Source organism: Molothrus ater, chromosome 2 (assembly GCF_012460135.2).
Source record: "Molothrus ater isolate BHLD 08-10-18 breed brown headed cowbird chromosome 2, BPBGC_Mater_1.1, whole genome shotgun sequence".
Classification (NCBI taxonomy): domain Eukaryota; kingdom Metazoa; phylum Chordata; class Aves; order Passeriformes; family Icteridae; genus Molothrus; species Molothrus ater.
The window spans coordinates 68,516,711-68,530,068 of record NC_050479.2 but is presented as its reverse complement, the minus strand read 5'-3'; the positions used below and the strand labels follow the sequence as shown (position 1 = coordinate 68,530,068).

General features: G+C 35.5%; 1 protein-coding gene across 1 annotated transcript in view; it reads left to right on the top strand.

The window, feature by feature from the left end:
• LOC118685225 (beta-1,3-glucosyltransferase) overlaps positions 1 to 11,912 on the top strand; it is an 18,160-nt gene extending 6,248 nt beyond the window's left edge. The window contains 6 exon segments of the mRNA XM_054518590.1: positions 2,340 to 2,488; positions 4,172 to 4,271; positions 5,237 to 5,356; positions 5,889 to 5,941; positions 5,944 to 6,032; positions 9,214 to 11,912. Coding sequence (XP_054374565.1) covers positions 2,340 to 2,488; positions 4,172 to 4,271; positions 5,237 to 5,356; positions 5,889 to 5,941; positions 5,944 to 6,032; positions 9,214 to 9,387 — 685 coding nt within the window. The 3' untranslated portion in view covers positions 9,388 to 11,912.
• The last annotated feature ends 1,446 nt before the right edge of the window (positions 11,913 to 13,358 follow it).

Sequence of the window (13,358 nt, the reverse complement as noted above, 5' to 3'; positions counted from 1 at the left end):
AGACTGAGGAAAATTCTTGAACTTTCCTCACAGCTTCCAGTGTTATGCAATAGAGGATAATCTTACTCCAGATTTTGAAAGATTAATGGATGCCAGCTTCAGAGAGCCTTTTTTACCTGGAAGTCATTCTTTATTGTATGCCAAAAACTACATTAATGCAGCACTAAGGCTTGGAAATCGATGTGCTTTTAAAAGCAGCTAAATTTTACCTCAGAATTTACTTCAGATACAACTCTCCTTCTTGCACATACCATCTGTAGTTATAAAAGAAATTTTCAAGACTGCAAATATGCATCAGAGTTCTAGAAAGAGCAGAAATAAAATGTCATTAAGAGCTTAGAGCTGACCTTTAAATATCTCTAGTGGTATTCAAACTTTGGTGTGATCACATGATATTGATAAATATTTGCATGGTCATCTAGTCCAAAATTTCAAGTAGTTTTCTTTGGAAGATACAATTTGCCAGAAATAACAAAGTATTGTGGGATTCAGTTTAAAACTGACATTAATCTGCATGGTGACACTTCCATCAAGACAAACAAGGAAAGACAAGGACACATCAGCTGGCAGCCCCTTCCTAGAGCTCTTAACTGAGATGAGACTCAAGTCCTTGCTTCAGGAAACTTTTCTTCATTTATAGAAAGAAGGGGGGCTCCACCAAAGGAATTGAGAGGCTCAGTCTGTAATTGCAAATATTTCTGTGTGTTAAAGCACCCTGCTGAGTTTCAGGTCCTTGTTTGGAGAAAGATAAAACGACCTTCACAGGTGCAGCTCTTCTGCCAGGGGAAGTTTGGATGCTGTTGTGTATTTGTGATTCTTCTGTTCTGAAGCCTTGTTTTCAGAAACCTTTCTGGTTTTGTTCTGCTTAGAAACATTTTTAAGTAAAACATTTCAACAAAATAAGAAATTAATTTCCTGCCCATACATTTTTTGTACATAATTCATTTTTTGATTTTATGAAGAAATGAGAATGCTTTTTAAGAACTTTTAAAAGTAGTATGGACCATTGCAATATGCTACAAAAGTGGGTTTTTTTCTTTTCAAAATATTAAAGTCTTTCCATTAGTGCATTGAGTTCTTATTACTCCGTCTTAACATTAAAAGGTAACTGTTATCAAACTGAGTGTTGATCAATCAAGAGTAGTAAATTCTGTGTGTTCAGAGTAGAGGGAAGTGAGCAACTAGGTAGGTTACAAGCATCAAATTAGATGATGGATGATTCTAGCAAGGGGCTATAGTGAGTTGTTCACAAGCATCAGGGTTGTACAGCAGCAAAGGGAAGTTATGGAAATATTTCCTCCATTTGAAGCACTACCTGCTCCTGGTGAGACCTCCTGGATGGTGTCAGAGAGCGTAGAGAGCAGAGAAGCAGTAACAGCAGAATGCAGAGTCCTTGCTCATCTCAGGCCTGACCTCCTCATTTTTAAGAATGAAGAGACATCATTATTTCAATCTGATGGTTTTCTTCTGAACACCCTGCAGATGGTTGGATTGTTTTTGTGTTACCCATAATTTATTCACTTCTCAATGTAATGTAAACACTCATGGCATCATTATTAGAATTTTGTGTGATCAATTTTAAAACCTGATGTGAAATGGCAAACTGGTAAGAAAAAGGTGTTTTTTTTAGAGAAGCATTAAGCAATCCTCCTTTGAATAGAATCTCCATGAGATTAAAATTGATTGTGTGATATTTATAAACTACACTAAACAAATACTTCTTATTTATAAATGAAACATAAATATTTATATGTTTATAACAGGAATGGTTATAAAATGTCTTGTGAGTGTGTCTCCAGAGACACACTCTGAAGCATTAATATGATCTTGCTGTCAGATAGGATGTGTATAATACCAGTAAAGTATTTCAAAAGGTACATTTGGTCTGTTTCTGATTCAGAATATGTTACAGACTTTACAATTGGATTAAAATGTGCCCTTTCAATACTGGAAGAATGACTAATTTCTGATAGTGTTTGTGCTGATGTATTCTATGAATCGTACAATAGCAAGTGTAAAAGCAGAATTCCATACTTTGGTTATGCTTTGGTTGGAAAAATGTAAATATGACAGTTTTCAATTATTAATATTAATAATAATATCATGAAACCATAGTCATATTTAATAATTTTAAAATAATTTAAATAAAACTGTTCTGATTGGCTTTCATAAAATTTAAAACTTTTTTTTTCTCTAAATATTATAGGAATGAAAATAGAATGGACATTTAGAATCATGATGCTGTATTTGAAGCAGCATTTTTATAACCATGTAAAGAAATGTGGCTAACAAAACGTGGTTAACATGAATATTTGGATCAAGTATCTATTTTAATCAAGTTCCTTGTGTTTGAATGCCGATCATTGTTTTGCAGTACCAGTTGTAAAGCAGACCTGGGAAAGAGAAGCTGCCCTTATTGAATACTACAGTGATTATGCAGACATCTCCATTCCTACTATAGATTTAGGCATACCTAACACTGACAGAGGTGAGCTTTTGTCAGTTTTGCACAAATGACTGAATCAATTGAAGTTTTATGGATGATATGTGTTTTTCATGTCAAGCATGTCATGTAGAAATTCTGGTTTTCTCTAGCACATATGTGCAGCCTAAACTAAAGAATGCTCTTCACACAGGAAATGGATGGAGAGTACATTCAGAGTCCCCCTGTGTAGATAACATGTTCTTTTAAGCAGAAACCCAAATACTGAGATTATGGAAGCGTGGTAGACTGATATATTCCAAGAGAAAAAAAAATGGTTTTATTACTTGGGGTAAGAGTAATAACTCTACAGTTATTTATGATTTTCAGTAGGATCATTAACAGTGAAGAAGACATAAATTTATTTCAAAAGACCTCAGGCAGTGCCAAGTGGTTACTAAGCATAAACTGCTTGCCATATGGTATTCATATATTATATCCAGGTGCCTTGCAGGTCTTGATTTAAGCATAAAAACTGAATGTTAGGATTGAAACACCTTTCTATAGCAAATAACAAGCATTTAAATCAATTTACTTTGTGTTTGAATATAAAAAAGGCTATGGGTATGATGACTTCCTTGAGTAAATTAATTTTTTATTTTCTTTGATATATTGTTCTTAGGCTGATATTTTCTTTCTATAATAATAAAAATACTATTTCTAGTATTTCTGAAATAGTATTTCTATTATTATAGAAGTTACAGGTGTCCAGGCAGAGTGGCCTGTTAGCCTTATTTGGCCCACTAGGTCAGTTGTTCTGACCTCTGGGTTATTTCTGCCCCTTTGTTTTGTCTGTTAGAGGCAGAGAGAGCATAGGCAGGGATTTCTGTGTGCACAGGTGGAGTGGGACATGAGCAAGCAGTGAGAGTTTTCAGGGGGAGCAAGCCTGCTGGGCACACATGGATCAGAGCTGGGAGCTATGCCCAGTAGTTCTAGTGGTGCCAGGAAGCTTCCACATTTTTAAATAGAGTATAATATAAAAATCTTAGGTTTAATCTTGGATATGTTCAGATATCAGTCTGTGTTAAATTCACAGTCTCACAAAATCACCAGAGCAAGGACTTCCTTCATGTCTTTAGCATAGAATTACTGCATTTTCTCACAGAATATTTTAACTAAAAGTGTCTTCAAATATAATGTTGTTATTTTGAGTGGTTGTTTACTAAATATTGATAGCAGTAATTACTTTAGACAATCAACTGTGATGAGTAAAGACTGAAATGAGGTTTGTCCAAGAGGTAAAAAAAACTCAATAGAAGTCTGAAACTTCTTGTTTCTCAGGTCCTGCTTATTCTGAACAAGGGTTTTTCACTTCTGCACTCCTCGCAAAGGGTGTCTTTCCTTCTGAACTTCCTTATGATCTTGTGATAAATGTTCAGACCTTTCCTTGGAGGCAGTGATCAGGACCTGAGTTGCCAGTGAGGAGTACAGTAGATTCAAATAGATTTCAATATTTCTGTAAAAGCAATGGATCTGCCTGATGAATCTTGAAATGCTGTGACAGTGTCTTGGAGTATTTTGCAGAACATTTGCTTCTATCATAGTCTCCTCATTTTTACAGCTCTTTAAATTAAGAGTAGCAGTTAGTCCAGTATTGTTCAACAGCTTGACAGATAGCTGGAATAAAGGTGGTTTTTAATTTAATTCCTGTTCTATTTAAGTATATATTCTGTTAATTTATCTTTTTAGGTCACTGTGGGAAAACTTTTGCCATTTTGGAAAGGTTTTTGAATCATACTTCTCCCAGAACCCCTTGGTTAGTTGTAGTGGATGATGACACACTGATAAGGTATATATTGCATTACTTCAGGAGCTGCCACTGTTTTGTCAATAAGAGATTTAGCAATATTCACCTATCCTTTATTTAAGAGATACAGCTATTTTATTAGTCATGTGGCTTTATATTACTTGAAGAAAAAACATTGTCACTTCCCATCAGTATTCTTTTGACAGATATTAAAAACAATGTTGTGACCTGGTTAAAACTGTGCATATCAATGTTATTGTGTGATCATGTGGTCTGAATACGCCACATTTTGTGAGTCCTCTGTGTAGGTACGTTTAGCTGGTAGGGTTTAGTCATTTGCTAACAACCTTTCTAAGATGTATTCCTCAGACAAATGTATCAGAAGAAAGGTTCCATAAGCTCAGGTCACTTATCCAAGCTGCCCAGAATGGTGTTTTGGAACTTGCATTTGCTGTAAAATTAGATCCCATTCTCGTAAAATCTGACACTGCAACATAAGCAAAAAAAGGCATAGTGAGCAGTGTGCGGGATCATGTGGTCGTGAACAGTGGTTCAAGACTTTACATTAAATCATGTGGCAGAAGAAGAAACAGTGAGAGGATGTAACTGTGGGTAATGCAACTTTCATAAAACTACATCTGCCTTTTCAGTTTTCAATTTGTAAATGTTCATAGATAATTTGCAAAGATCATATTGCTCGGAAAGTGTCATTTCATGTTTTCTTTGAGATGAGATGCACTTTTGCTGATAAACTGCCTACTTAAAAAAATACTTCAAGCTAATTTGTTCATCGTTTGACCAAATTGCACAGTCATATCTCATAGTAAATTATCCATCATAAATTTCTCTTTAGCAGTTTGTATCTCTGGGGCAGGTTTTTTTGGGTAGAGTTTCAGAATTTCTCCTGTCATCTTTGTGCTATTTAACAGAATGCTGTTGAGGGTAGCAATGTCTGTTCCGAAAAGAATGTTTTCAAGATTTTTTTTTAATGGCTTTTCATATTATAGTATATTCAGGCTCCGAAAATTGCTCAGCTGCTATGACCCAAATGAACCAGTATTCCTTGGAGAGCGGTATGGCTACGGCTTGGGAACAGGAGGATACAGTTATATCACTGGTGGAGGAGGGTAATTTATTTTAGTTCCTACTGACATCTGCATTAGTTTCCTGGTTTTAGTTTTGCAAATATTTTAAATTACAACCCAAATCAGTTTCAACAGAAACAGTGATGTTTTCCCCAAATGTGTACAATTTACCTCACACCTTCTGTGTAGTGACACATGCTGGTCTCAAGTCCCCAATTCTTCTCCCTTACATTTGAGTAAGATAGAGGAGAACACCCTTTTTGAGTCCAGGCCAATTTTAGGAGGAATTCTAAATTGTAGTAAAAATGGTTTGTAGCTAAATTATTGTTGGAATAACAACAATGGGTATAATTGGTGTAATTAGTTTCCAGTATAAAAATTAATTATCTTTCAGAAAATACTTCTTGCACTATTTGTCAGTTCTAACCCCTTAAATTTTGAATTTCAAATGTGTTGTATCAGAGGGCAACATTCAGTCGTACAGTTTTTAATAATTTAGCAATATTTACTAATTACAGATATTTGGTGTCTTTAGAGGTTTTTATACATTTCATATGCTTTTTTTTTAATTCAGGATGGTTTTCAGCAGAACAGCTGTTCAGAAGCTACTTGCTAGCAAGTGCCGGTGTACAGCATGGATGCACCCGATGATATGGTCCTTGGGATGTGTTTCAGTGGCTTAGGAATCCCTATAACACACAGTCCTCTCTTTCATCAGGTCTGAGAGCTATTTCTGAGTATTAAAAATGTATTTCATTTTTTAAGTGTACACATAAACAGTCATAAATATTCAAATTCCATCAATATGTAATAACACTAACCAAGATGCTGCTGCTGCTTTACCTTGATTTTCAGCAGAACAAGACTGATCAAATAAGAACATTCTGTTACCATGGATTACTACAATGCTTTGCTAGTTTATGTGATATTTTAGCTAACCTATAACTACATTTAATTAGAAATGCAGTCAGAGGTGAGGATTTTGAAAAAGAAATAGAATTAGGAGGCACATGCTTTGAATATTTGTCATATGTCCTCTGAGGGAGGAAACCTACAACACAATATGTTTTTATGCAGGTAATGGAGAACTGAGTGTAAAATTTTTCAATAAATCCACCTGCTCTACTTACTGATTTTTCTATTGATTCAGTATTTACTATTCTGAAATACCTCATTAGTGAAGGTGTAAAATATTAAATTATTACTTTTATGGTGGATTCTGAAGAATGGTATAAGTACAATAAATTACTCTATGCTAGCACATGGGAAAGAGAGCTTACAAAACATAATTTTCATGTGAGTTTGGGAGAAAAGGGCTGGAGTAGATTTGAATCTTGTTTCTATATCCCACAATATTTAACAAGCTAACTGTAGTGTCACAGTGGAAAGCATGGTGCATTGAGGCCTATAGAGATTTTCTTCCTTGTAAGCCAAGTAAACCAAATCCTTCCATGGTATGAACAAGAAGCATCAAAGATTTTTTTTTTCCCAAACAGTGCACAACTTTTCAAAAGTCAGTATGTAAATCAGTGTAGCATTTGATGTTTTTGAGGTGTCGATCTAGTTGAAAAACTGGGAAGACCTGCATATCTGAATATGAGCTGAGAAGGATAATAAGCTACTTGAGAATTAGTAAATTACTCTGTAGGTCAAAGCAGCTGTCAATGGAGAGGGGGAGTTCCTTATTTAAATGATCAGCTCTTCCTATGTTAAGATTCCATTTCTGATTACATTTACTATTTAGAGAAATGGGAAGATAAGAACATACTATTCAATATTTTAATTCCTTGTCCATATAAAAAAATTATATCCGTTTACTCTCCTGCTTTGTTTATCATTGCTTACTCTGTTCAATATAGAAAGAAAACAAGTCATGCATATTATAAATTCAACAGTTACTGAATAAATTTGCTTGCACAGCTGTTAAAAAAACCCAAAACAACAAACCAGCCTAATTAAAGGAGAGTCAGAACAGAACTCATTGTCCAAAATTGTAAGAATTATTCTTATTGAAAAAAAGAACCTCTTTGTAATCCTTAATAGTGTGCATTTGATACTGAATCACTTTGAAAGTGAAATCCTAGCAGTTTGATTTTCCACACAGAAAAATGCACTTGACTTCTAATTCATCTTTACTGTTGCTTGTAGCAAATTCTAATTTAACGTCCCTTGAACAAAAACTAACCTGTGAGGGAAAACCACTGAATAAAAATTGAATGTTCTTAATCTACTAAATTCACTATTGTGCAAAAAAAAAAAAAAAATTAAAATGAGAAAACCAATTTTGGATTTTCCATCAACCAGAAAAGAACTTTCTAAGGACTTGACTGAAATATTATGATGTGTGATGTTCCTTGAAGTATGTGAATCTAAAATTGTACTGAGACAAAGATTATGAAACAGAAGCAAAGATATCTTCATTCTTGGAGTGTCTATGATGTGTTTGCTCAGTCTTACTGGTTTCCTGCTGCCTGCTTCCTGAGGTAGATATATATTCTGTAACCTGTTCCAGAGGTTTTTGACATGATCAGAATCTTAAAGAGAACAGGAACCTTCCCATGTTGAGTAGCATCCAGAATTTTGGTCTTAAATAAGAAATCTGGGCTAAAGCTATATATTTGACTTTTCTAGAACACCAAATACAAAAGTTAGCCCCAAAAAAATTACAGTTATTAGAGTAGGTATCATTATTGTAGAATTATTGAAACACCAGAATTTTGTCTATAGCTTAATAAAAAGCTGATTCATTTTCAAACAGCAAAAATCCTTGGTCTCAGATGTGTAAAAACAGTCTCTATCCAAAATAAATTCTTCAGGTTCTTGAAGCCTAAATGTTCTTCAAAGTGTTTCTTAAAAGCCGTGAGGGATACAGATTCCCTCTTGCTTTCTCCAGTGGAATTTTTAAAAATAAGCACTTTGTGTTTTAAATATCAGAATTAAAAGACCCAAAATGCTAACAACACATACTCAGATTTCATGTAAATTCTGTTGCTTAATTTTATGACTGTAATGTATACAGAACTGCATGAAGAATTCATAAATACCACCATAAGTAGGTGAAGCGTGCAGTATGGATTCGCTTACCAGCTTAGGCATCAAATCAATTATTTGTTATCCAAATAATTCCATTTTCTTCTTGTTTGGGGTTTTTTTCCCCTAGATGTAAAACACAAATTTTTGCCTTCCATGCATTTTTCTTACAAAAACTCTAATGGCAAAATGTAGTTATTTTACCAGGGACCACTGCAGGTGGGAATTTTTCATTTAATGATGTAATCAGTGTCATTGAACTGCCAGAGAAAATGAAATATATGTGGAGCATCATGACAGCAGCTGCATCTTGTAGCTGTGTTGTAATTCTGTCTGGTTTGATATAGCCTGATAAAGAATAACAACACAGTTTTCTGGCACCACAATGTATCCCATGTTTGGAACCTTTACCTGTCATAAACTCTGTATATTTTGGCTGCTTATGGTCTTATTAGAATCCTACAATCACAGTGGCAGTGCTGACAACTCTCATTAGAGGAGGAAGAGAATATAGTTTAAAATAATTTTGTCATTATTGAGCCAAAACTGCATATTTAAAAAGATTTCATACCAGCTACACTGTTTATCACTTGACTTCTGAGATGGTGGCCATTTCATCCTGAGAAACAGGGCATATTTAGTGTCAGTGTACTTCATTCCTAGCATGATGACTGCCATGTGAGTTGAGGATTTAATCTAATGGTGTGTCAATTGATTTAATAGAATGATGTAAAAAACCCTTTGTTACCATCTTGTGTATTTTGTCAGCGCCACATTGTTGTGTCACAGGGGCCATTGAGCAGTGATATCTTTTTAAAATTATTACTGATCATTAATACTGGTGCTTTTGCTTTATTCTTCCATCTTAGGCAAGGCCAATGGACTACCCAAAAGACTACCTTTCCCACCAAATTCCAGTATCATTTCACAAGCATTGGAATATTGATCCAGTGAAGGTGTATTTCACATGGTTGGCACCAAACACAGAAGAGTCAAGCAATGGAAAAAAGTTGGATATAACAGAGAGGATTTATAAGCAGTAGAAGAATGTAAGTGTTAATTACTGTTCTACAGCTGAGAGACAGTCACTACTGTGACTTTTGTTTTGTTTTCATGTTGTTCATCTTTTCATGACATAGGAAGACACTGTTTTGTTCCTGCTGGTTGCATCCCTTCAGAACAATGGAAGAAGGCACTTAAATGACTTTTGCATTCTTTTCCTCCACTTGCTTACTTTTTAGAATGATTTTGGGCTTTGTATACCAATGAACTTGACTCACATTTAAGAATCTTGTACAACTTTACCTGTGTTCTGCTTTGGACTTGGTTCAGGCAGCATCAATTTACATTCTGTTCCTTTGCTTTCTCAAAAGCTGAATTTATGTATTTGGGAGCCTGATATTGAATAAGAGTTGAACATCTATTCAACATCATCTCTCACTGTCTTACAGAAAACAGTTCTCTAAAAGGTTCTGGAACAGTTTCTTCATAAATCATGGAGGACACTTCACTTTTTTTCTGTGACCAGGAGCTAGATTGTGTGAAGGTTGTGCTCCTTATGCTCATTTCTGATAGAAATACTGTCCTTTGCTGGAGTAGCTGGACCAGGCATGAAACCACTGTTGTACCTTATAAGTTTATTGGCATTGGCATTTGTGTGGAATGTCATGTACAAAATGGAAAAGAAGGTTAAGGATAGGGATCTGTGAGGTGGCCACGGGAGGTCACTGTGGCTCTTTTAGAAACCCAAGTCACCATGCTTCAATTTGGCAAACATAAAAGTGACTCTTAAGGATTTTAGCAGAACTAACATTTCAGTATTTCTGAAATGCATACATCAGTATTTCTGATGTGTGCATTTCAGTAGCATATGAATGCCAGCTTTAAAAATTTTGTAGTATCCCTAATTTATATCATCAAGATAAGTAATTTTATGTATACAACATGTAAAGTGTGATTCATATTTAAAACATTCTTGAATTTTTTTAGTAATTCATTTTTGTAAAAATGTTTGTAAAAAAACCTGGCTTTAGTATGTTCTAATCTAATTTTTATACTGTAAAACTGCTTCTTTTAAAATGACGGTATATGGCACTTGTATGCTGTTATTTAACTTGGCTTGCTATATTGTAACCAAATACAGGGTCTTAAAGCCATACTGTTGAAGTAATTCATGTTTTGGTTCCTTTTAGTAGGTTAAAAATTTATTCCACTCCAAAGAAAAGCAGTACTTGCTCTAGAGTTGAAGTAGGGGAGCCGCTGATTCCTGTCTCGGTAATCACCGAACTTGTCTAAACATTTGTTTGTGAATGTAGCTTGTGGGTTTCTAAGTGTTGAATAGCAAGCACATATTCATAATAGATTCAAATTCCAATTAAGAAAGAGCAATCCATGTTACGTCTTTTTTCCTTCCCACTACCAGTGCCTTATACAGTAGACATTTTACTGATACCAGGACTATGTTCTGATACTGTTGGTGAATTGTTAATTATGCTTACTGTTTAGAACTGTGAAAGCTGAAAGCTGAATAAAAGTATTCTTTAACCTTTTGTGCCTTCTGGCTCTTTGCAAACCAAGTACAGGATTCTTTAAGCATCAGTGAAATAAATTCATCACATTAATTGTAATTACTATCAGTTTTATTAAAAGGCAGCATAATCTTTGGAGTTTTTTCATGTTCTGTCCTGACTTTCATATTAGGTCAGTTTTCAGCCTCTGGTTTTGTGCAAATGGAAAATGCTGTTTCAATGAACACCTTGTGATTGGGAGCCTTGATGCTGTCACAAAACATATTTCACTATCAAGTTCTCCAAAGGTCTTGCAACTCAGTCCAGTCAGGTCCAACTTCCAACTGGTGATATTTAATCTCTCCTTGGGCCCTCTGGAGGCAGACTAGATCAACAAAAGATGATTAGATTTGAGTCCAGGCTGTGTTGTACCTCTAGACTGCTTGTTTAGATGTGGGAAGTCATTGACTCGTTGATTGATTGCTGACTTGACTTCTATTTCTGGTTTGACAAATGTAGTAGTAGCTGTCCCGAAGTCCATCTTTTCCCTTGCTGTTAGCTCTGGTTTTACTGCAAGGTTTCTGGAGGTATTTGTAAGCATCATACTTCTTATTTTAGTCTCCACAGTTTTGAAGGCAACAAAGCCATAATTTGCTCAAGTATTTTTCCCCCAAAACTCTGACTTTGAGACACTGCAGCAGCATAAAACAAAGGACCTTTTAGTCCACCACCTAAAAAAGATTTTTTCAAGCAAAAGATCACAAAGAGTTTATATAAACAAGAAATGAAGCCTTCTATGTGAACTTGAGTTTTAGAAGACTCAGGATGACTGTTACTAGTTGAAACCTAAGGACAAAACTGTGTGTTAATGAGCCTGAACAGTACTAATGTTTCTAATGAAAATTAAATGGATTATAAATGGTGTAATGTTAAAGAAAATTAATAGAAGAGGCATTCAAAGTCACTTGGTAACAGGCAGATTTAAACAGGTCTGCAAAGTTGATTGACTGGTTGACATTTCCTTTTCTGGGACATTGCAAGGTTGTGGCATGAAAAAGAAAATCTGGAATCATTATTGACTATTTGTTTTTAATGTTTATAGCATGAAATTTTTCCATGTATTAAGATCTTTCTTTCACAAAATATTTTGATAATTTGGTTGGTTCATCTGCCAGGAGCCAAAAAACCCCCTTGTGCCTTCAATAGAGCAGATATGTAAATGAAGAATGATGAAGTATTTGAGGCCCACATTTGATCATGAGCAAGAAAGAGGGCTGTGAATCTGTTTTGATTTCCCTACATCTGCAGATGGCCCAGGGATGGAGAGACCCGAAAGGATCTGACTTTTGTGTCTTCCTCTGTGATTTGGAAAATGGGCAAGAGTCTTGAGGCAGCTTCCAAGCTGGGTAACTTTGTGTTTGTGCAGGAACACTTTGCCCTGACACCAGCTCTGATGGCTGCTGGCTGGACAGAGGAGTCCAAATTACCTTATTTTCAATTCTTTAATTTCTCATGGATTTTATTATCAGGGCTGGAACTAGAATGTCTCAGCTGGAGGCCTGAGACACCACTCAATGAGATTCCTGGAAGGTGAGATCCTGGAAGGTGAGATCAACACTGTGTAAGACTGCCATAATTACTTACTGTGAGCACCTCCATGGAGAAGTAGTAAGAGATTTGCTTTTTGCAACACTGTGAAACTCTGAATGCTTTTGTGCACTGGACACCATGATAATAAATATATTTGAGTTTGTGTCAATGCAATTGCTTCTTCTTGTTGTTCATATGAAACTAAAAGGAAAAATTTAGAATTCTGAGCAAAAATGCTCCTTGAAGGTGTCACCTCATCATATATTGGCTGAGGAATCTAAGAGCACTTGACTCTGCTCCATTAGTGCTGCCTGGTGTAGCTCTGGCTCTGAGGTCCCAGCTCACATCAGCATGGTGGCTTCACCCTCTGTACCACCCCTGTACACACATCTACTGTGTCAGTACAGAACAAATTCACCTCCCCGTCACACTGAGAGTTGTTTATTTAATTAATTGTTTCATTCAGCAAAGAAATAGATTTAATATTGATTTGTAGGCAACTAATTTATCTGTTTCAGTTTGTGACGCACAATGTGCGTGTATAAATAATAGCTTTTTTAATACACAGTCTCATAGTGGTAGCCATTGTGTAACAACTTGATTTAAATTCTGTCCTGAGAAGAAAAGTCCTCATGCTTTTCAGATCTCAGCCTGTTGTTTACAGGAGGAGACCTGTGGAACTAGAGGAAGTAGAGAAAGGTGAACAATGTGTTTTATCTACCTGCTTTTGCAGATTCCCTTGACTTGTTTATTTGTGCCCGTGTCAGCCAGGAGGCAGAAGTACCTCCACTGAAATCAGTTAATGAAATTTCTTCTGCTAGGACCTGCATTTGCATGGCAAGAATGAAACAGCTTTGGTGGAGTGTGTGTGCACTGGTTAGTTCTGAACACAAGAGGAAAAGACACAGTAGAAATAA